Source organism: Xenopus tropicalis, chromosome 1 (assembly GCF_000004195.4).
Source record: "Xenopus tropicalis strain Nigerian chromosome 1, UCB_Xtro_10.0, whole genome shotgun sequence".
Lineage (NCBI taxonomy): Eukaryota > Metazoa > Chordata > Amphibia > Anura > Pipidae > Xenopus > Xenopus tropicalis.
This window is the reverse complement of record NC_030677.2, coordinates 184,674,056-184,699,951: the sequence shown is the minus strand read 5'-3', so window position 1 is coordinate 184,699,951 and position 25,896 is coordinate 184,674,056. Positions and strand designations below refer to the sequence as shown.

At 39.2% G+C, this 25,896-nt stretch overlaps 1 protein-coding gene across 2 annotated transcripts in view; it reads right to left on the bottom strand.

Moving 5' to 3' along the window:
- The window catches only part of iqgap2 (IQ motif containing GTPase activating protein 2), a 164,929-nt gene that overhangs the window by 111,124 nt on the left and 27,909 nt on the right, over window positions 1-25,896 (bottom strand). For both annotated transcript variants that reach the window (XM_031893843.1, XM_031893849.1), the window contains exon 2: window positions 21,677-21,776. In XM_031893843.1, coding sequence (XP_031749703.1) covers window positions 21,677-21,776 — 100 coding nt within the window. The remainder of the gene's footprint in view (window positions 1-21,676; window positions 21,777-25,896) is intronic.

The following is a 25,896-nucleotide window of genomic DNA, read 5'->3' as shown; positions in this document are numbered from 1 at the left end:
AGGCTTTCCTTGGGCCAGGTTGGAGCTGCAGAGTGCCATTGAGCCCTATGGGAGGCTTTCCTTGGGCCAGGTTGGAGCTGCAGAGTGCCATTGAGCCCTATGGGAGACTTTCCTTGGGCCAGGTTGGAGCTGCAGAGTGCCATTGAGCCCTATGGGAGACTTTCCTTGGGCCAGGTTGGAGCTGCAGAGTGCCAACTGAGTCCCATGGGAGGCTTCCAAAATCATGCGCTGAAGGTTCAAAGTCACAAAGGTTTTCCCGTCGTTTACGATCGTTCGGATACGAACATTGCGTAATTTTCGGATCGCACCACGATAAAATTTCGAACAAGCACGACTTGACTTTTCGCAAATCGTACTCGGAATTCGTACTTTGATGAATGTGCCTTTTACTGTATATAAATTCATTGCATATTCATGTCCTTGCAAGAAAGGTACATAAAACAACCAGGTACCAGGGGTGGGCCAAGCCGACCGGGCGCCCTAGGCAACCCGGTCGGGCAACTCCGCCCACCTCCCCGCCCCCCCCGAACGGCGCATGCGCGCCAAAGCACAGGAGGCGGTGCAGGGGGGGCGGGGCGATTAGATCGGTCATTGCCTCCGCCGCTAATGACAAGCGGCGGAGGTAATGACAAAGTAGCACTAGGGGTAGGCAGGAGAGGCTCCTGCCTGGCGCCCCTCAATCGGCGCCCTAGGCAGCTGCCTCTTCTGCCTACCCCTAGTTTCGGCCCTGCCAGGTACATATAAAAGCATAATGATAAGAAATACAATATGATTTGCTTATGTGGAGTACCATATATGCAATGTTATACTGACATGGGCCTGCTTGTTAACTATTTTATGTGGCTTGGCTAGTTGAAGTTACCTCTTGGCTTCTTTATACAGGTTTGGGATCTATTAGGGCTCTGGCACACGGGGAGATTAGTCGCCCGCGACAAATCTCCCTTGTCACAGGCTACTAATCTCCCCGAAATGCTATCCCACCGCTGAAAATGTAAATCGCCGGTGGGATCGCGTACGCGAAGTCGCCTTGAGAGGAAACTTTGCATATGCCATCCCACCGGTGATTTACATTGTCGCCGGTGGGATGGCATTTCGGTGAGATTAGTCCCCCACGACAAGGGAGATTTGTCGCGGGCGACTAATCTCCCCGTGTGCCAGAGCCCTTAGCCAGAATGCTCCGGACCTGGGGCTTTCCAGATAAGGAATCTTTCCATAATTTGGATCTACTAAAAATCATTTAAACATAAAATAAACCCAATAGGATTGTTTAGCCTCCTATAAGGGTTAATTATATCTTAGTTGGGATCAAGTACAGGTACTGTTTTATTTTTACAAAGATAAAGAAAATCACTTTTAAAAATGTGAATTATTTGATTAAAATGGAGTCTATGGGAGACAGGCTTTCTGTAATTAGGAGCTTTCTGGATAATGGGTTTCTGGATAATGGATTCTATACCTGTACTTTGCATTGCATTACTGACAGCATGGATGATTTGTCTGAAGCCAGAAAAAGTGTTAGATTGAGTAAGTGCACTTATAACCCATTTAAATCTCATAAGCCATAAAGAAAAAATAATAACTATTGTGCAAAGAAATGATCAAGTGTCCACTGCAGCAGAGATCCATGTTTATATCAATAATGGTTCCCCTTTTACGGATGACATTTACTTATTATTGCTCTCATAACCCTGCCCCAAAAGCATCTCAAAATAGAGGGCAAACTATATGTCCCAGAATCCTCTTTCTTAGAGCATGAACTTCCTCTAGCATCAGCCTGAAAAAGTAAAATGCACTTACAATTTGCAACAAATTATAACATTTGCTTAAATTTGACATCCTAGCAAAATAATTAACCATGAACAAAATTTAATAAAAAAATAATAAAACTTATGCATCTTTGCTTAAATAAGCAAGTTTTCTCTAACTCGTAATATCCTGAAATAACTACAGAGAATTTGGACTATTTAGTGTTAATAAATCCTATTTAACTTAAAATAAATAAATAAATAACTAGCTCGACATACAGGAATAGATAGAAGGATCAACTGGTTTCATTCCATAATGAATAAGTTGCATTCACTGCACATTTTATATTTTCATTGTATTTCAGTCTTCATTTAAGCCATTACATAAATGTGTTTATACAAATAACATGGATAACATGTGATGTGCTGGCAGGCACTGTGATGTAAAGTCTCCCTTGCTTACTTACTGGTTCCCAGTTTTAATTAAACTAGTCATTAAAGGGATACTGTCATGATTTTTATGGGGTGCTTTTTATTTCTAAATTACACTGTTTACATAGCAAAGAATTCACTCTTCCATTTAAAATTTTATTTTTGAACCAACAAATATATTTTTTTAGCTGTAATATTGGTGTGTAGGCGCCATCTCAGTGCATTGTGCCTGAGTCTGAGCTTTCAGAAGGAGCCAGCACTACATTTTAGAAATGCTTTCAGGTAACCTATTGTTTCTCCTACTCCCATGTAACTGGAGGAGTCCCAAGCCGGACTTGGATTCCTTACCATTGAGTGCTATTCTGATACCTACTGGGAGCTGCTATCTTGCTCCCTTACCATTGTTCTGCTGTTCGGTTGCTGGGAGGGGGGTGATATCACTCCAACTTGCAGCTCAGCAGTAAAGTGTGACTGAAGTTTATCAGAGCACAGGTCACATGGCTGTGTGTCTGCATTTTTTAAAAATGAATTTCAGTGCAGGATTCTGCTGGAGAAGCTCTATTAACTGATCTGTTTTTTAAAAAAAACCTCTTTAGACCCAGAAATAACATACAGGTATGGGATCTGTTGTGCGGAAACCTGTTATCCAGAAAGCTCCAATTTATGGAATGTCCATCTCCCATAGACTGCATTTTAATCAAATAATTCAATGTTTTTAAAAATGATTTCCTTTTTTTCTGTAATAATAAAACAGAACCTTGTACTTGATCCCAACTAAGATATAATTAATCTTTATTGGAGGTAAAACAATTCCACTGGGTTTATTTAATGTTTAAATGATTTTTAGCAGACTTAAGGTATGGAGATCCAAATTAAGGAAAGACCCCTTATCCGGAAAACCCCTGGTCCCATGCATTCTGGATAACAGGTTCCATACCTACTTATAATTAAAAAAAAAAAAAAGTACATGTATGGGATCTGTTATATGGAAACCAACAACTCAGAAAGCTCAGAATTATGGGATGACCATCTCCCATGAACTCAATTTTAATCAAATAATTCACATTTTTAAAAATGATTTCCTTTTCTCTGCAGTAATAAAACTGTACATTTTTATTACCTTTTAATTACCCTGTAATTCATCCTTATTGGAGATAAAACACTCCTATTGGGTTTATTTAATGTTTAAATGATTTTTTAGTAGATTTAGGGGTAGGGTTAGGTATGGGGATTTAAATAAAGCAAAGATCCCTTATCCAAAAAACCCCATGGGCCTGTATTTCTTCTCAGTTGTAGTGACTTATTTAAGAACAGACTTTGGTCACTGAAGCATCTCTATGATGAATAATTGATTTTGATCTGGCAGAGAAAGAGGTATGGTAGCTTTGACTCATATGTACAAATACTAGTATCACGATAAATAAAGTTTTCCGTGTGTAAAATAACTAGTGTCTATATCTATCAGTGATGATCGATGGAAACACCATTCTATTGAAGTTAAGCCATAACCGAATCACTATGTACCCACTGGCAAGTTTTCAGAATTTATGGGCACTCTCGTGTGCACAGACCTGACAGGGCAAACGGCGGTGAAACACTTGCACTGCTGTATAAAAAATAAAAAAGCAAGTACATATACATAGTCAGGTATGGTAATCACCCAGGTACACAGACTCTTCCTCCTACTGCAACATCACATATTTTTTGTACCCTTTTACTATTGCCTATAAGTATAGGAAGCTTATTAATGAATAAACACCTAGGGGCTGATTTACTTACCCACGAACGAGTCGAATGGAGTCCGATTGCGTTTTTTTCGTAATGATCGGTACTTTGCGATTTTCGTTACCAATACGATTTTAGCGTAAAAACGCGAGTTTTCCTATCCATTACGAAAGTTGCGTAAAAAGTTGCGCATTTTGCGTAGCGTTAAAACTTACGCGAAAAATGCGCAACTTTTCGCGTAAGTTTTAACGCTACGAAAAATGCGCAACTTTTTACGCAACTTTCGTAATGGATACGAAAAACTCGCGTTTTTACGCAAAAATCGTATTGGTAACGAAAAATTCGTACAGAATCCGAAAAAATCGCAAAACATACGAAAAAGTCGCAAAATGTTCGTTTTCAAGTCGGAACTTTTCCAATTCGGGTCGGATTCGTGGGTTAGTAAATCAGCCCCCTAGAGTAAAGTGCAGATTAACAAATATAAGGCAGTTTAACAATCACAAATATATTCCCACACACAGCACACGCGAATGCCTTGTGATACTCCCAGTTATGCCTTTTGTCAATAAGAACTCCACTGGCAGCACTGACTGGGGAACAGCGCTATATGAATATTCCACCAAACCTGAAATGGATCAGTTTTCTTTTCCCTAGGAAAGCAGTGGAATGAAAAGAGCTTCCTGCTTGCTAAACGCTCTCTCAGCTGATTCACTTTCACACTATACACCGAGGGGGCCATTTACTAACCATTGGATTTACCGTCGCTAAAACTTGTCAAGATTGTGTAGAAGTCAATGGCAGATGTTCCTTCCCTTTCCTGAAAGATTCCTCTTTTGCCTTGAAACCTTAGAGGTTTCGGATTTTTTTTGCTGGTTTTTGTGCGACAATTCGAAAAATTTCATTTCAGATATTTTGATAAACTGTAAAATGATTCCATATTGTAATAACCCCCCCCCCCCCTACCTCGTATGAGTGTTAAAGAGGCTCTCCACATAGTAAAAGAAAATTTAATTTTAGGCAACTTTCCAATATACATTCAGAACACTTTTCAATGGCATAGTATTCATCTGACTATTTACATTCTCTTTACTTCTGGTTCAGACTCCTGAACTAATGTTTCAAGCCATGTGGAGAAGAGCAGATACAACTACATTGTTTCAAGCATCAGACCCAGAGAAGAGAAAGGGAAAACAAATTGTGCTTTCAATTGCAATTACATTCACAAACCAGTAACAGTTGTTGATAAGTGTTTATTGGAAAGTTGCTCAGTGTTACCTCTTCTTTCATTACGCAAAAGCTGCTTTAGGTTTAGATCCCCTTTAATATCAACAGGCACCCTATCACACCTGTACATCTCTTAATCTCTGCCACCTTTTCCTTGTGTGTGGCAAGGCACTGTACACTCCCATTGTGCAAACATTAATAGGTTTCCAATGCATCCTGTCCAACGGATAATAAGCGCTTTACTCGCATGCTACAGAATGATCTTACCTATCTGCATTCTCTAATATCAAAGCAAAGCCTTATGGTCATTCCTAAGAGATTTTAGCAGTCTACAATACCCTGCCAAGTAATTCACTGAAGCATGTCAGATATTTTCCACTCAGAAAAAGAAAAATAGAGAAAACAAGGAACTTCCTCCGTTTAATAATATAACATCAATAAAAACAAGGGCTTATTAGAAAGTGTGTGATTGTGTGTGTGTATATATACTTCCACTCATGTATAGCTCCAGGTTTTTAACATAAGAATTGACTAGAAAATATAACATTTGCTTAGCAAAAGAATGTGCTTATTATAAGTATACATTAAACTAAAGGGACATATATCTCTTGTACGCAGTGCATCCTTCTCTGCATATTCACATTCATTCTGTACGTAAGTGTGGGGGCTGCCGTGTTCTACAGACAATAAAAAGCAGTCACAGATTTCAAAAACCGACTGTACTGTTTCATTAATGATTATGGAAAAGGGATTCAGTGACGTAAAAGAACTGCAGATTCTGTTCATGCATATAAATGCATCTTTTATCTGAAATCAATTCTAGGAAAACTTTCAAGACACACCCCCTCCCTCAACTGCCCCACCCCTCCAGGGGGGGTAAGGAGTTTGACAACCAGAAGCTCCCTCTGTTGCACCCTAGACACATGCCTCTACTCCCTACCTCTAGTTCTGGGCTTGTCTTGAATGCATTGGACCTAGGGCTCTTGGAATAAGGGATCTTTTCATGTTGAAAAATGATATTGCTGTAGAGCTTTCTGGATAATTTACAGATAATAGATCTCCTTTTAGGCACACAGTTGCAATACACTCATGTTTGCCATATAGCATATCTAAAGGGAAATAAACTGCAGCTGAACTCTAGGGTATTGGGTAGGCGATTATAATCACTGGGTGGGTACCTAACAGTTTGGCCTAATTTAGAGTAAGATTCATGTGAAACTATCTTGAAAAACCAGAGTGCTTCAAAATGATTTAAAGGCAATCCACTTGTAAGAGCAAATTTGCATTTTATTATTTGATCTGATATTTTTATGCAGGTCTCTACTAGTGGGAAAACACTGGCACCACCATGTTGGACTGAGGGTGTTTAAAACATCTTTCGTAACATCGAGCTAGCGTTCTATCACACCTATATAGGCCAAGCGTGGCTGCTTCCACTAAAAAAATAAATTCGAATAATTAGCTTCTCTGAAAGCTGCCTGATGCAGTAATGGAGAACATCATGCTACGCACCATGCCTCCTATTACTGACATGAATGGAAACCACCTAAAATGTGCAATTTTCGGAAGAAAACCGAAATCACCCATGTCAACAAACAAAGCAGGTAGGTATTGCGTGTTTCTTTGGCAGCTTATGCACTATGTGTGCTATTAGCCTAAGATCTCTGTGTATTTTAACCCAGGGCCATATGTTTTGCCAAACATTTATAAAAAATTAAAGTTAATATATAGCCTTTGAATAAGCCCATAAATAGTACACAATGCTACATTGTCAGGAACCAGCCTGCTGGGCACTTTGGGCAAACTTAGAATGGAAGAATAAACTTGAGAAACAAAGTAAACTTTGAGAATACTAGAGAGCGCCTGTAGTGAGTTACGCACTATCAGCAATAAGGAAAAGTAGTGGTGTCATGAGTCATAATGATTCAAGCCTTGACTTTAACACTTTACCCTGCTTAGCTCACAGTCTGCCTGAAACACAAAAACATGGCCAAACCTCTGCTTTGCAGGGATCCCCTGGGTGCTTTCTCCCAAATGAACCCATTGCTCTTGGCAAGAAACGTAGGAACACATTTAGTTCGTGAAAGCAGAAGCAGGAAAATGTTTGTGATCCGGTTATATTACCTGCTGATCACCTTGGCACGCTGAACAGCAAATATAACAAACAATTGGTCCTCAATTCTCTCTCTCAGCAGTGTACCTCAAGCCAAGACTCAGCAGCCCTGCTTACAGAGAGCCAGAGGCATACACACAGCTATCATTAAATGCAAAGAACATAGCCAACTTAAGTTAGATCATTCACTCCTATCTGCACAACAGGAACTGGTTATTAGAACACAGTTATCCTTTATTAATTCTATTATAGCCTTATAGCTAAGTAGTCATGGCTCCTAATATGTCCCTCCTGGCTGCTAAATAGTACCATTACATTAAATCTCCTCCAAACAAGCTACACATGTATTTGGCCTCTACAGAAACCTGCTGGGACCGTAAACTTCTTATACACTACAAATAAACATATGAACTTACATTTTACACGCAATAATGATGGGGAAAATTGGGACAACTTTCCAATCTGGCAAAATTAGGCTAATTGTGCAACCTCCAAGACAGGAGGTTTGTGATTTTGAAAACACCCTAGCTTTGTGGACCGGCACCTTACTGTTGGACAGCTTGCCCACCAGTTAGGTGCCCATTCCACAAAGCTGGGTTATTCTTGTGATCACAAAGCTCCTGGCTGTACCAGCTGGATAGATTTGCACAATGCAAAGAGCATTTTTGCAATGCAAAGAGCATTTTTCGACTAAATAGTACCAGTACCTGGGGCTGTCAGGCACAGTTCCACTCCAGCTAATTAGGATAACAACCTAGCCTCAGGCTGCAGATAGCGGCTAGTTACCAGGGGCGGCAAAAAGACACCTCTGGTAACTTTAAGACACAAATTTCCATTTTCTTAAATGAAAATTCAGCTCTTCTAGTGCAGAGAGTAAAATAGCTCTCTCTGTACTAGCAACGTGGCAACCCGCTCTGTCATGGAACAGGTAAGCACAAAGAGGGTAAGAACAAGGCAGCATCAAGACCGCTGCTTCAGGTGACAGCAGCCCTAGAAACACAGCTGGTTAGGCATACATACATCTTGCTGAAAAGCACCCTATGTCTGCATACTGTATGTTGCAAGTGCTGCTTCACCTGACCCTAACGCGCCCACTCCCAAACTGCACCTGACCCAGCAATCCACCTCTATTTATAGGCCCACATCCGCCGTACCTTTAATGCCACGAAGGGGGCGGGGTGGGGCAGGCACGCACCAACAAATAGAGGCTGCTAGAGGCGGAAGCCGGGCACAGTAGGGTTGCAGGTGGGCGTAAGGAAGAGCTTAACCCAAACCTGCCCACGACCTGCAAATCTTGTGCGAATGTCTGGCCAAACATGCCCAACCCACAAGTCACTAGTACTGTTTACTATTGGGGAACACAAGAGCATTTTCATGTATTTTTCTTTTGTCCAGGGTAATTTTGCAGTTCTATTGTGGTGCTCTTTAAAGAAGAAAAATCACTAGGCTAACTAGGGGGTACCAAATGTTAGGCACCTCCCAGGTATTGTAAATCACTTACCTGAAACCCCCGGCCGGTGTTCCTGTTAGGAAAAAACTGCATCGGCCCGGGGTAAATGCAGGAGAGTGATCCTCTTCCTTCCCTTTCACAGCAATCCCGGGGTCCACGCTTGCGCAGTTGAGTGAAAGAGCTGGATAAAAGTTCTGTCACTGAACTGAGCATGTGCAGAGACTGAAGGAGGAAGAGGAGACACTCGCTAACGTACACCCCAGAGCCGCTGCAGTTTGTCCCTAACAGGAGCACCAGCCGGTAACTTTCCTTCTCCTTAAAAAATAATATGGTCTCTTTAAAAATAAGCATAGCAATGACAAAAAAGAGGGGGGGTTATAGAATGTTTGCCTTTTTATTTTATATCATATTAATCCTGGCAGCAGCAACATTGTACAGGAAACAGGCCTTCCAATACGTTCCCAGTGCAGCAGGGAGTCCTCTCCATCAGCAAAGAACGAGCCTGATACAGTCTCAAATCCTTAGCGATTACATTTCTTTCCAGTATGTTTGAAAATAACATTTTTAAAAGCTACATGTGGAAAATATATTGTCTACTGCAAATGTTTAGCAGCAGAGCGATATATGAAATTTAAAGCAAATGTAATTCTAAGCAAACTTTCAATATATATATTATCTGTAAATATAATGATTGGTGATTGGTAAATGTAGTTGCTATTGAAAGCTGTATCTGAACTGCTGACTATGACTGCATGTACCACTGATACAATGTTGCAAAAGTGTGTTACCCTTCAGCCCAGAATTCCCTTATACTTCTGTGATTCTCCTTAACAAATCTGACCAGGGCTGTGTGAAATAAATTCTTGAAGGAAGGAGCAATGGCTACTGCTCCCTGCACTGCTGGTTCTAGCTACATCTACCACTGAAATAAGTGGCATAAGCAGTGTCGGACTGGCCCACAGGGATACCAGGAAAAGTCCCGGTGGGCCCAGGTGTCAGTGGGCCATCCTGCTTCTAACCATTTACCCTAAATTATGGTCATTTCCTATTTCTCAAGGGGAACAAATCAACTAAATATAAAGAAGAATAGATTTTAGCGCAAAAAGATAAAAAACTAGGAAAATATAGAGGTTAAGTGAGAAGAGGATGAGCTAAAAACGACTGCTTATTACACTATGTCAACATTCCTGGATATAAATCTGGGTTATTTTTGCCCCCCAACTAATTTAGCCAGGCCATGCCTGTGCCCCACCCCACCAGATATAAATACACATGCTCTGGAAAAACAACGAACTGCACCAGGTACTTTCAGCCAATTTCAGTTCAAAATGAATAGAGGGGGGATTTGGAGTTATTTGTTTCCCACCCACTAAGCGGCAATACTATGTAGCAACAAAATGCACCTTGTACCACTACCCAAAAGCTTAAAAGCCATGCAGCAGTACAGCAGCTATGGGAATGGTTAATTGCTCATTGCTTAACAGTAACAGAACATATCTGTCATACCCCACTGGTTGTTGAACTAGTTCCTATCCCCAGTGATATATACATATTGTTTCTGTAGCCCCATTGTTTTAAGCGAAATAAATAAAGAGGATCATAGTCCCAGGGATGCAGAATGGAAAATCTGTCAGTAAATTTAGCCTTTTGGGCAATCTCTGCGATATTCTGTACTGCGGATCTAAGGCCAGATTTTTAATGTCACAAACAAGCATGAAATTGTACTCGCACAGATGATGGATGTGAGTGACTTCAGAACTATTCCAAGGCTGTGCTCGGCGTTTGAGTCATTGCTTAGTGGGAGAAAACTACTCAGTGCCAAGCTAATTCCAGGCTACACTACCTCAGCTGCCTTTCCTTTTGATAGAATGCAGAGATATTGTACAAACCAGAGGTCCAACTTATTAATGGTAAAGAGAACAAAACATTTTCTCGGTCCCAGTTTTAAATAGGTATCCGTCTTTACTTTAGGGTTTTGCCAGTAGTGAGTACCATATATTTTAGATAGGATCATGCTATATAATTTATATATGTATTATTTATTATTTATTTGTCTACCAGAAACATACTAGTCCCATGTGCAAAAGTGTTATAGCCTAGGCCAGCCAAATAGGTGCTTAGTGGGAGGTATCTGCAGAGAATATCCTTACTAAGGGCACAAAGTGGAATCAGGTGTTTTCTCCTTCAGATTTTTTTTTTTTTTGCAAAGAAAGGAGTTTTGACTACCAGCTTATTGGTCCACAGATACCTGGCCGAGAACTGGGCATGTTCTTCACATGTATGGCTTTTGTTTCCTGTCTCGTGACTGGCAGGCCACTGCTCTGAACCACCAGAGCGGGTTAGCAAAACGGTTATTTTAACTCCTACTGTGAAACTGGCCTTAAAGGGGACCTGTCACCTTAAGAAATAATTCCAAATTGTTTTCTATTGTGTTTGTCAAGCAAAATAAACTTTACTTACACCATATAAATTATTTTAATCTTATTTTGTTCAGCCTTGGAATTCCCAATTGCAGCAAGCAGGCAGGTGCCATTTTGTGGGCACTGTTATCAAAGCAGGCATTGCATCCTGCCAAAATCTTGTTTCTGTGCCAGTATGGGGGGACCTGATACCCATGTCCATGCACTGGTTACACAATTACATGGTGAGGAGGGAGGGGGAATGTGAGGAGGGAAGCGACATCTAAGAAGTTCTGAATTGAAAGTGAAAGTAACTGTCTGCCCCAACTCTATGCCTGCAATATATGATTGACAGCTGGGATTTTTAAATGCTTGTATAATGGGTATGGATGTGGTAATAAAAAAATGATTTTGGGTTTCTTGTTTAATTTGAAAAGGGCTTTTATTATACAGCTTTTTATGTCTGGGTGATAAATCCCCTTTCAGGCAAATGCTGAAAAATAATAATATATTATGGCAATTGTACCGATCCTATAGAAACATGCAACCATACACCCAGGCTCCAATGTGGTCTGATGCTTAGTCTAGAGGTATCAGCACCCCACTAACTGCTTACAGCAGGGGGCCCCAACCTTTTTTTTACCCGTGATCAACATTTAAATATATAAAAAGTTGTGGAGCAATGCAAGTATGGAAAAAGTTCCCAGGGAGTGACCAGTAAGAGCTATGATAGCTCGTAGGGCTCTTTATGTAAAGATTTTTATGACTAAATACATTAATTGTTTCTCTTTTTCATGAGTTTTGTGTTTCATGAGTGTCCATTATCCAGAAAGTTCTGAATTGTAAGAAAGCCATCTCCCACAGAGCCCAATTTAAGAAATATCATATTATATAATACAGTATACAGGGAGGAGCACACCCTATACAAGTCCAAATGCCCTTGGTGCAGGTCAAAAAACAAAAATATAGTAGAAAGAGTGCCGCACACACAGGGACTTGATACAAAAGAAAAAGTGGTTTTATTGAAAAAATTCCAACGTTTCGAGCACAATCTGTGCTCTTCCTCAGGGATATATTATATAATACAGGTATGGGATCCCTTATCCGGAAACCCGTTATCCAAAAAGTTCTAAATTACAGAATGGCCATCTCCCATAGACTTCATTATAAGCAAATAATTCTAATTTTTAAAATGATTTCCTTTTTCTCTGTAATAATAAAACAGTACCTGTACTTGATCCCAACTAAGATATAATTAATCCTTATTGGAGGAAAAACAATCCTATTGGTTAACTGAATATTTAAATGATTTTTAGCAGACTTAAGTTATAGAGATCCAAATTACGGAAAGATCCCTTATCTGGAATACCCCGGGTCCTGAGCATTCTGGATAACAGGCCCCATTCCTGTACATACAACAAGTTTGCGACCTGTTTTACAGATTACAGTTAAGTTTTAAAACCTACACCTAAAAATAAAATTTAACACAAATGAAAAAAGTAATTATTTGCGGCATAGTATTTAAAAAATGATTGGCTTTGTAAAAGTGAACTGCCACAAACAGAAACAAATGAACCTTTTGAAAACAATGGAACACAACAGAGCGGAACAATCTTATATGAGGAAGTAAACATTTGGGCCAAATATGTGACTTTGATCAGTTCATTATGAACCTCCCAACATTCTAGATCTAAAAAATGTAAATAATTTATCTCAAGCCCCAAATGTACATGCCCTACTGGATACAATGTTTGGGACATCAACAAGCACAGCACCCTGACCATCATGCGTAATACCTTATGGGCCAAGTCACATGACCGGTGGAGAAACCACCAATACAGTGCTGAACTGCCCCAGCAGTTGCATGACTTCCAGCTGTCAATGTTCAATGTTGATAAGTGCAAAGTTATGCACTTTGGTAGAAATAATATAAACGCAAACTATCTACTGAATGGGAGTGTGTTGGGGGTTTCCTTAATGGAGAAGGATCTAGGGGTTTTTGTTGATAACAAGTTGTCTAATTCCAGGCAGTGTCATTCTGTGGCTACTAAAGCAAATAAAGTGCTGTCTTGTATAAAAAAGGGCATTGACTCAAGGGATGAGAACATAATTTTGCCCCTTTATAGGTCCCTGGTAAGGCCTCACCTTGAGTATGCAGTGCAGTTTTGGGCTCCAGTCCTTAAGAAGGATATTAATGAGCTGGAGAGAGTGCAGAGACGTGCAACTAAACTGGTTAAGGGGATGGAAGATTTAAACTATGAGGTTAGACTGTCGAGGTTGGGGTTGTTTTCTCTGGAAAAGAGGCGCTTGTGAGGGGACATGATTACTCTGTACAAGTACATTAGAGGGGATTATAGGCAGTTGGGGGATGTTCTTTTTTCCCATAAAAACAATCAACGCACCAGAGGTCACCCCTTTAGATTAGAGGAACGGAGCTTCCATTTGAAGCAGCGTAGGTGGTTTTTCACGGTGAGGGCAGTGAGGTTATGGAATGCCCTTCCTAGTGATGTGGTAATGGCAGATTCTGTTAATGCCTTTAAGAGGGGCCTGGATGAGTTCTTGATCAATCAGAATATCCAAGGCTATTGTGATACTAATATCTACAGTTAGTACTAGTGGTTGTATTTATAGTTTATGTATGTGAGTGTATAGATTGGTAGGTGTGGGTTAGGTGTGCTGGGTTTACTTGGATGGGTTGAACTTGATGGACACAGGTCTTTTTTCAACCCTATGTAACTATGTCACTGCTCACAGGGGATTTCAGCATGAAAATGCACAGTGTTTTTAGGCGGAAATCCATTTGGAGTATACAGTGACAGGAGGATGCGCTTGTAGCCACAACTTGGAGACACAGAGGTTTGTATAGTATTTGCATTTTCTCCACCAGCAGAGAAAACGGCAATTGTTACACAGCCCTAATACCCTCTGGTGTTTGTATATGGACTATGAGTCACTGGCACACCTTTTTATGAACTGATTTATTGTACAGACACAAGTATAGCAATTCTGATAGCGGCACAGGAAGCCACGTCATCTGGTATAATATAATGATGATAGTCTGTTTTCTAAAGGAGTTGTTCACCTTTAAATTATCATGATATAGAGAGTGATATTCTGAGAAAATTCTAAATTATTTTTTTTAATTATTTGCAGTTTCAGAGTTATTTAGTTTTAATCAGCAGCTCTCCAGTTTGAAATTTCAGCAGCTATCTGGTTGCTAGGTTCCAAATTACCCTAGTAAGCAGGCACAGATTTGACTGAGAAACTGGAATATGAATAGGAGAGGGCCTGAATATAAAGATGAATAATAAGTAGCAATAACAATTAAATTGTAGTATTATGCAACATTTGTTTTTTAGAAGTTGGGGTCTGTGACCCCAATTTGTAAGCTGGAAGAAGAAGAAAGAAGAAGAAGAAATGAAGGCCAATTGAAAAGTTGCTTAGAAATAGCCATTCTATAGCATACTACAAGTTAATTTAAACTACCCCTTTAATTTCATTATAGAATTTTACTTTTCATTTATTTCTGCATTACATAGAGAAAACAAAAACACGAGGCCACAAAGGTGCCATACTTGACACAGACACAGCTCTGCTCACATTGAAGGCAAGCCCCACAATTCACTTTTATGCACCAAAGCACCTGGGTTTGGTGCAGTGGAACTCAATCACTTGCCAGGCAGCTTATCTGGAAGGGAGCCATACTCATTAGTACCAACATAATGTGTAAATAGTTGCTAAAAGCATTGACAATAAACTTCTAGCAAAAATGAATAAGGAAACTTCAACACAAAGCTCCTCTCTGTTCCTATACATCTTGGTTTGGTGCTGTGATGGTGGGGACTTCATTTCTGCAGAAACCAGAGTATGCTGTCTCTCCCCACTGCAGCCACGGCTGCCTTTACTGGTGTCTCAGTTCATAAATCTACTATGAAGAAGAACGGTCCATTGTTTGGCCCTACAGTTGTTGGAACTACAATTTGCAGCACCCGGCCTTGAGCAATGGGCTGCCACGTTCCACTGACTCAACCAACCAGCAGCCTTCTCCCTGAATGTCTTTGCAAAGGACGATTAATGTGTAAACCTTTCCTAGAAACTCAGTCACACAAAGTATATATTCCAGTAAGAGCCTCTAACAGTTTGTGCCAACCTGGGCTCCCAAAGAAACTTTTTTCAATAAAAAACCCCGCCTACTCTCTCTATTTTCCCAGGGACATGCCTGGCCCTTTAAGCTAACATGGCAGAGTTTCAATTTCAATCCGAGACCTTACTACTTTTTGGATGAGATCTTGTGTGTGGGTTGTGGTTTCAAAAACAGATATACAAAAGCTATAAGATTGCTTGTTGTTCTGATTTTATTTTTTTACATAAACACTGAAAAACCATATTCTAATATATTAGCAGCCACCGTGGTATTAGATATCAGTACCAGGCAGCTCAGGATGGGAGAGAAATCCCATGTTCCCAGCACTATTCACTGCAAGAGAAAGGTATTCAGTCTGAAATCATTTTCTGAAAATGAAACTGCTAACTGGCAACCCAAGATAATAAAAAGTGGAATGTTTGCTCCCAGTGCCATCTAGCCTGTAGCCCAGAACCCCACTTTTACTGACATGACCCCACAGTCTTAAAGTGAATTCCAGTCTTAATTTAGCACAGATGACTGTTTGCATGTAAGAGTGTAACAATAGAGAGTGCACATCTAGAGGCTACTTGGGGCCCAGGAGTACAGAGGGCCCGATAGGGGTGGGGGGGGGGGTGTTTAAACTTATGTACAACATCATTACAGGTATGAGACTTGTTATCCAGAATGTTCTTGGACCAGATAATGGGTCTTTCTGTAATTTGGATCTCCATACCTTAAGTCTACTAAAAACTAATTTTAACATTAAATAAACCCAATAGCATTATTCAGCAATTTCTGAATAATGGGTTTGCAGATAACAGATCCATTACCTTCCATATACATGTGAAACAGACCCTCTTCCCAAAGGTTTGGAGCCACTCTAAATGTTTTTTGGAGTCCAGTGTTGCCACTACACTGAATGCAAATAAGGACCAATGTTATCCATAGGCTAATATCCTGTATATACAGACAGGCTGATATTCCCTTACCTACCTCATCTGGCAATACAATTCTCTTTTTAAATTAAATTCAATTAAAATTAATTCAAAATAAAATTAATTTAATAAAAAAAATAATGTGACGGTTCAGGTTACAAGAAAATATTTTTTTCTTTTTTTGGCAGCAGATGTGATTCTCGTTTGAAAAAGGCTGAAAATACCAAATGTACCAAATACCAAAGTACAATGCAGATAGATTATACACAAAAGGTTTCCCTGAGCAAGAAACGCTACTTCTAATCTTCTGAAGATCTGGGCTGGATTCCATTCATTGTAGCTCTGTTTAAAGGAACATTAGCACTGAAATAAAAACTTCCTCACTGTGCCTGAACACCAGAACTGTGTTTGGGGTGCTGGGAAGTAAAGATTCCCAAGGTCCAGGCAGCTCCAAAGCAGCAGTTGCAGAATAAAGGAGTATAGAGTAGAAGGTAAATTAAATCAAGATAGCAACAGTTGGGTAAAATGACGGGCGTACCACTCCATATTCGAGCTACCTCTTCAGTCGTTGTTGAAGTACAATCAAAGCACTCTAACTGCCAAGAGCAGAGATCTCACCACTCCCAAATTTGTATGAATTATCCCAGAATTAAATACAGGGCTTGGGTAGAAGCAAGGGATCGTGGCTGGATGTAACCAGGGCCCCAAAAACTGTCCCAGCTTTGCCCAGGCCTGGACTGGGATTCAAAATATGCCTTGGCATTCCAAGTACACAGAGGCCCAAACAGCCCCCCACCAGCCCAATAAATAGTGACTGTCTGTGGCATCTTACAGCAGCCCCTCTGGCATTTGCCTGAACCCACAGGTTGCCAGCCCGGGCCTGTCTTTGCCCCATTACAAGTTGCTAAACACAATATTTTCCATTTAGTAATACAGAACATAATTATGTATTGTATTTTAGTAAATGCTGAAGGTACAGTTCCTTTCTGTACACTCACAGCGTGGTACCTTGCAATCAAGGGAGGCTAGAAGACTAGAATTTATAATTACATTTGAATATACTGCAGATGGTTAAAACCAGCCCATGCCACAACCAATGTTGTTGTGTAAATAAAGGGGCAGTTCAGACATCCCCAGACTGGGCATAATTATCAACTTAAGGGGCACTTCACATGTTTAACAAAATTTGTAATGTATTGTCTGCCCTTATGGTTTCATCTATGTAAGTGAGACCACGTAGCAGGTAAAGACACGTATCTCACAACATTGGTCAACAATTAGGAGAGGCAATACTAAATTTCCTGTCTCTAAACATTACATAGAGATAGGACATACTGAATCGGATTTAAAATATATGGTTTTAGAGAGCACCCCCACTTAAACGTGGAGGAGATCGGGAGATTTCACTTAGAATAAGGGAGATGTGGTGGGTACATCAGTAAAATTCATTGGCACCTAATGGATTGACTAAAGATTATGATTTATATATCTTTTTATAAGCAATTTGTTTAGGTTTTACTATTCTTTGATTCTGTTTTTTTCTCCTTTAGCTGAATAAGGGACAATGGGGGAGAACTACCAATAGGTAGTTGAGATTGTATAACTAAATAAGAGACTAAAGGGTTAAAATTGTGTTCTAAAACAGAAGCCATGATGTCATATCCTTTAGGTAACTTCCTGTATTGCAATTTAAAAAGCCTCTATTGTTATGTTTGAGATTGTATTCATTGTTCATATATGCTTGAGAATGGGGTTAGAATACTCTGAAATGTTGCTTCGTGGGACAAGAATTGATTTTAATCAATCTGAGGTTTGCATCAGTGTTGTGTCAGGTTTTATTATTTATATATATATAATACATGTAACATAAATCAGGCTTAAAAGGGCATATTTAAATGTATATATTTGAAATGTAAAATCATTCCAGAGTGATATGATGTTCCTAGGGGCAAACAGAGCACCTGTTTACATCCATATTTTGTTCTTAACATTTATCATTTGTCATCTTTAACTTGTACAAGATCTAGTACTCTTGTGTTCAAGCCCACTTGTCTGAGACCTATGTACTGTACTGTGTGCTCTATTCTGTTATCATCTAACTGGCAATGGACTGTGCGGTCTGAAAGTATTTAGACTAAATCTACATTACGTCCATGTCAGTGAGACTGCAAGCCTCACTAACATTAGACAGAGGGTCTCAAATAGAAAGAGACAGAGGAATGTGTTTATTAAAAGGGTCACAGCATGCTGAGCAGCTGCAGAGGTGTGCCCCATAAAATAGTTTAAATGTAGTTTCCTACTATTTCTCTACTATTTATTTGGCTGTACTACAGTGTATGTGTTCAAAGGCTTCATGTACAACCCTGTATATGTGCTGTTCATCCTTTTATTCATACAAATGGAGAGGAGCGAATTAGCCTTGAATTCAACATTCTCTATAGACATGAAAAACATTATCTCTAATGTTAATAAATAACCATGTTAAAGGTCCATAGAAAGCAGTATGTCGTCTTTTATAGAAATTGTAATGATGGAAAAGTGACAATAAACCTGGCTACTCAAGGGATAATTTTCCCTTTAATGATATCCAAGGACAAATGCATTCATTTCAGAAAAAAACTACAGAAGATGAATATTAATGACATTAATGCCTTATATTTCCACAACAGTGTTGGTATTTCTAGGATGAACATTCTAAATATTCTGCTTTCATTAGCAACTTAATGGGCACAAAAACATCCAGAATAAATTATGATTCATGGATGATCCTCATCCATGGTACATTGATGGTAGAACAACCTGGCACTACTCTAAAATTGAGAAAGTGAAACAATACCTACAAGCAAAGAACATTTAAGAAAGCAATACCACAAAATGTTTGTGACTTTTTTTAAGATTGTAAGCTCTTCAGGGCAGGATCCTCTTCACCTTTTGTATCAGCTATTGTTTGCTTTGAATGTAAATCTGTAAGCTCTACGGGGCAGGGACCTCCATCTTGTGTTTTTGACTCTTATTGCAACTGTATCTTGTATTTATTGTTGTATTTTGTATTTATCTATTATCTTAATAACCCCCTGTTTGTATTAATGTATTCTACTGTACAGCGCTGCGTACATAAGTAGCGCTTTATAAATAAAGATATACATACATATACATACATACATTTTCAATGTATACACAGGCCAAAATTCAGTCTTTTATAGCAGGATTCGGATTCAGCCAAATCCATACCTGGCAGAACGGAATACAAATCTTTAAAATCATGTGACTTTTTGTCACATAAAAATGGTTGAAAGTTGAAAATTTTTTGTTCTTTTTGGCATGTGTAAATTAGGATTTGGATTCGGTTTTCGGCCGAATCTTTTCCAAAGGATTCAGAGTTTGGACGAATACCAAAATAGTGGATTTGGTGCATCTCTAATTATGCTTCCAGCAGTAAAACACAAGATCCATAATGTGGATAGTAGCTCAGAACTCTACTATAAACTAAACTATAGTTAGATTCAATCCAAATAACCTGGAGAGTACACATGTTCTTCAGTGCAACAGTGTAATTTATTGAGATATCACTGCACTACATGTTTCAGCTAACAGCCTTCCTCAGGTGCATATGGCTGTTAGCTGAAACATGTAGTGCAGTGATATCTCAATAAATTACACTGTTGCACTGAAGAACATGTGTACTCTCCAGGTTATTTGGATTGAATTTGAAAGTTGTACAGCCAGCACGGGGCCTGTTACCTGTTGATGAGTACTTTCTTTGAATACTGGAACCTACGGCAGGACTCTGAATTTTCAATTGCGGTTAAACTATAGTTAGCATATATTAAACTATAATTAGCATATTGAAATATGGACAAAATCTAAAACATTTACATGGGTTTGAATTTGGTTTATCTGAAAACTCAGAATTTTACCAATAATCTTAAATTTATCTTCAATTTACAAAATTTACAAATGCCCCGGCCCACAGTACGCAGAAACTTTAGCGCATCCTTCCCCCACTGCTCTGTATGAGTTAAGCGGTGTGCGGGGGGGGGGTCAGTCGAGGTCGGTGGCGAAATAATTACAATTATTATTATAATTGTTACATTTACAGCACTGCTGGCTCAAGAGAAATGAAAATGGTATGTCTAAACATGAGACACAGAAACATAAATAATATTAGCAAACTGAACCACAGACCCTTTAAAAGAAATAAACAGAACTGTATAATCTTGAGAAAGAGATTACACTGGTTAATTAAAAGGGAATCAGTTTGTGATGATGCATGCCCTTTTTGCAGAAAGTCCCCCAGAAACTCCCAAAGCATCAGTAGCTCCAATATGCAAGTTTAAAGAGGCGTAATTAGATTTAATGCAATCCATTTATATAGGGAGAGTCCCACAAAACCAAGAGCTTAATAGCAATAACTCTTTATTAATATGAATTCACTGTAGTTGGGCGTCTATAAAAGCACCCGGCCGTCCCCTTCCGAATAAACAATGCTCCTGTTCAAAGGTCCATTAGGGCAGCATATTATTTCAGCTCTCCCTACAAGGAGCAAATCAGTGTGGAATGTACAATGCTGAACAACCACATTCCTCTTACTTACACTTAACCTTGGATTCTACCTTAGTTGCATCTCATTCACACAACTTTTTTTTTTATGGTTACTTTATTGCAGCTACAAACCTCCTGAAACAGGTGTATTGTCACAAAGATAAATTTAATTTGAGAATAATCAAAGCTGCTTCTGCTCATTTGCAACTGGATTAAAGTTGAGAGTCCCATAGTTGAATGCAGCCTCAAGTCACATCTCACACAGTAACACTATACTTGTTCTTTTAAGTACCAACAATTGAAGGCCGACAAGTAGAATGGGGCCCTCCAAAAGATTTTCATGGCTCACAACCTGTCCAGACTTATTTTTAACGGCATTTTATTGTAAAACACAAATGTATGGATTTTCATGCCAAAATTTGCTGCAATGTGTGAACTGACAGGCAGATACGGTGCATAGTAAAGCATGTTAAGCAAAATGTTAGGCACCCATCATAGATTATACTCGCTTGCCTAGGCACCCAAGCCAGTGCTCATTTTGCCTAACATGCTTTGAGTCCCAGGCTGAATGTGTCAACTAGTGATCTTGCTGATATAAGCCCAAGTAAGGAATTTAGTATATACAATATGATGGGAAATACATTAGGTAAAAGATGCCAATCTGCAAGTGAAATCTGTGGAACAGATTTATTACACATATATAATAGTTTAGGTGAAAATGTAATAGTTATGCCAGTTCCTCTTCAAAAAAAAATGTAAATAAAGACAAATATTACATCCTTGTACATTAACAACAACTTCAGCATTCTCAAACAAAGTGGACTGTTTTTCAAAATTTGTGGGGGCTTAGACCATGTCTCTCCTACTCTGCCCAATTAACTGAACATACATTACTGCCAGTAGCGAATCCCAGCTTGCTTTCAGATTTGCAGAGCAAAGGTCAAAACATGGAAAGTGGAAACGGTCTTTATTTATTTCTTTTTACCTTTTTGCTTCCTCTAGATGGCATAAATACTCATAAGCAATGTTCTGCCGCCTCCTTTCATCCATTTCCTCTGCAGAAAGCCTTTCATCATCAACGATTGCTGGAAATAGAAGAAAGTGAGTCAGATTGGGCATAATTACAGAAACATGCAGAAAAACAGTATTAAATAATGGCTTACATGATTCTTTTGCCTAATAAAGGAGCACTATCTAGGTTTACAGAAGCATGGAGGAAGGGTCATATAGATGAGATTAAGTCTTAAAATGCAGATCTTAGCAATGGTAATAATAATATGTACTATTGTTCACTTTTAATAAATGTACACACGTTGTACAATATTATAGCACCAAGTTACACTACTTTATATACAGTAAAGTGAAAAGAGGTGCATTTTACTAAGTGTAGCACCATGTTAAAGTGGCATACCAAATACAATATAGTGCCAGGTTACATTATTATATAGCTGGCGTAGAACCATGCTACAGTATTATAATAAGTACAGTATAAACTTTGACAGGTAACTAGAGCATACCTACCATGTTAGAGGGTAGAGTTCAATGTAGTACCACAATACAGTGTTATAGTAAGTGTAGTACCATGATACAATGCTATAGTAAGTGTAGTACCATGACACAATGCTATAGTAAGTGTAGTACCATGATACAATGCTATAGTAAGTGTAGTACCATGATACAATGCTATAGTAAGTGTAGTACCATGACACAATGCTATAGTAAGTGTAGTACCATGATACAATGCTATAGTAAGTGTAGTACCATGATACAATTCTATAGTAAGTGTAGTAACATCATACAGTGCTATAGCAAGTATAGTACCATGACACAATGCTATAGTAAGTGTAGTACCATGATTCAATGCTATAGTAAGTGTAGTACCATGATTCAATGCTATAGTAAGTGTAGTAACATGATACAGTGCTATAGTAAGTGTAGTACCATGATACAGTGCTATAGTAAGTGTAGTACCATGATACAGTGCTATAGTAAGTGTAGTACCATGACACAATGCTACAGTAAGTGTAGTACCATGACACAATGCTACAGTAAGTGTAGTACCATGATACAGTGCTATAGTAAGTGTAGTAACATGATATAGTGCTATAGTAAAGTGTAGTACCATGATATGGTGTGTGGTTTTCTGGATATGGGGTCTTTCTGCAATTTGGATCACCATAAAATGAGTCTGCTAAAAATCACTTTAAACGTTAATTATACCCAGCAAGACGTTGTGCCGCCAATATACCAATATGGGTTTAAGCAGCTTAGTTACCATTAAGTATAAGGTACCATTTTATTATTACAGAGAAAAAGGAAATCATTTTAGTAATTTGCTTGATTGGACCCTACAGGAGATGGCCTTCCCATAATTTGGTGCCTCAGGATAATGGGTGTTTCTGATACATAATCAGCTTCCAGTCTGTAGGGTTACATTTTCCATAAGACTAGAAGGAACCACAGATTTAGGCCTACTTATCTTCAGACGGGAACATTTCCTTTTATTTGTTTTTAAGGTTTGTCACTTGAAGGCCCTGGCTTTGTTTTCTGCTGTGAAAGCTCTGTCTTGTCCTGCCAAATTGCAAAGACTAACACAGTGGCAGCCTTAGTGCAGCTGTACAAAGGATGAATCAAGTGAATAATGGTGTGTGCTCAGTGGGTGATAACCACAAGGGACAAATTAAAGGCAGCTAATGTTTTCAACAGGTGAACCTGCAGATTAGAGAGGAAGAAACATTTATTTCTCCCATGTTACTGATATAAACTGCAAGTCTAAGCTTTGAAACAGTCATGGACACATATGACATTTACATTTCACTTAGGGTTGCCACCAGCTAGGGCAGCGACTGGTATTACAAATTGTAATGGCCTATAAATCCCTCTCTTCGTGTACCCCCCCCCCCCCCAAATAGTCACAGAAAAAGGTGGCAACCCTAATTGCACAACAAGAGACAATACAGTTTACCATATACGCAAGACTGTTATAGGTAGTAATTCCTATAGGCCAACAACTTAACTACTATCAATTTACAAATTGCTCCTACAAACAGGCAGTTACTCCTGTACACAACTAAGATGCAGCATAGCACATATGCGAGTCGCTGTGTGTTGCATCTCAACTGGTGCTGAGAGTACAGGTAACACAGGAAAGAACAGTCTGTCTCATATAGTTTCATCAAGGGTGAAATGAATTAAAAAGCCACTGCACGGGACGACAGGTGTAACCACCATAGGACTCCTTTATGTCTGCACTTGCAGTCCTTGCAATTTCTCAGCAGTTAGTTGCGTACTTTGATGCCAGGCAATCTTGGAAAAGATTAGGTGAAACTAAACCCAATTTGCATCAAAACGTACACAGTTGCAAATTGGATGCAACTGAAGTAGGCGCAGTGTAACTGCATCAAATGCATCATCCCTTTGTGACCACAATGACACTGACACTCCTTTAAAGGACAACTAAAGCCTAACTAAAGAAGTAGGGCAGAAATGTGGTACATTATGTTTTGGGCTACTTTACGAGCCCAAGGCAAAACCAGACGATTATCAGGGAAGATCTGTGCCCCAAAGATGCCCCCAGTAGCTCTAAATTTGAAGCATCACCATCTATGAAAGACAAACCAAATTTTCTGCTTGATATTTTGCTACAATCCCTAATTTAGCTTCTCAGTAACTGCTCAGAGCCCACTGAGCATGTGAGTGTCACAGACACTACTAACAGAATCCAAGATGGCCTGGATCATTACTATTATAGAGATGTTAAACCTTTAGGCTGGTTCAGTAAATTCGTATATAAAATATGGCATTTCTAGCCATATTCATTTTTAGGGTTTAGTTCTCCATTAAGTTATTTGTATGACATCATAATTTCAATATTATTAGGCCCTACAACTGTAATTCCACTAAACTCCACAGTAAAGTTGAGGGGACTCAAACACGGTAAATAAGTTGCTGACCCAGCCTGGATAGATTCCACATTTTCACACATTTTTTATGTGCATAGTAACTTTTATTTAGGATAACATTAGGCACTGACCAGCCTGGCTTTCAGTCTGCTGCTGATATTAGGGAAGGGAGGCCTTTTCTGGGTTCCTTTTGCATAAAATGGATTTACTTCTCCTTCAAGAGATTGTACTTGAGCGTTTGTAGAATGATATCACACTGTAAATTGTAAACATTTCAGCTGAAAGTGATATCTATAGGAATTGTGTGTACCCACAATATCACCCCTTTGGCCCAGCATGTCAAGCTTCAACCACAGCCGCAAACATTTTTACACAGCCCTTTACAAAGCCTGTTTATCATTTGAGTCAGTCCCTACAATAATTTCAGCCCATAATCTTCATAAATGGCACCTAGCTGCAAGATTTACTATCATTAACTTGTCATGGCTAAGCAGTTTTGATCAAAATACACCATAGGCACGTCCTAAGGAGAAAAGCAGGCAGATTCTGCCATGTCTCAGAAACGGTCTGCTTCTTCTTCCCATAATCCTCCTGTTCGCTTCCCAAAGCCCTCCTGTCTTATAAAACAAGACACAAAAAGGGTTTGTGGCAAGGTTAAGTCTGACAGTCAAAGCAGTAAAACATGCTATTTTATGTAGACGGATACCATAAAACTGTGTCAGGTGTAAGTATATCCATGTACTAAGCACATGATAATAATTGCGTCAATTATTGACTTATTCAACTCTCATATCTGTGCTGCTGCCATAAATCAGCCGTTACCTAGGCATACAGGTATACGTTTGATATTGTCCCTACATATACTAATTGAAACAATCAGCTCTTATAATTTGCTGGCACCTTATGAGAAGCTCGTTGTTTTGTCAGTCCCTTTCCTTGTATTTGTGCCGGAAATGTTCTCTGTAGGTTGGATAACTGCTAAAATATACTTACAGTAAGCAGTTAAGGAATTTATTTTATATGGGCACAGTTTCCAGTTGAAAGAAAGCCCAAAATGTTACCCCCAACTTGCAGCTAATGATTAATGGATCCGAACAATGATGGCAGGCAGCAAACAGCAGCAGGACACCTCATTCTCCAAGCATGTCCGCATTCCTCTCAAGATTTAAGAATTATGATTCTTAAAGAATCTCCAACGACTGTATTATACCTACAGTAAAAGCTCTGATTGAAACAAGATGTTGGAAGGAGATGCCAAAAATATTAAGGGCAAAGGAGAATATTGGATTCAGGCATGTTAACA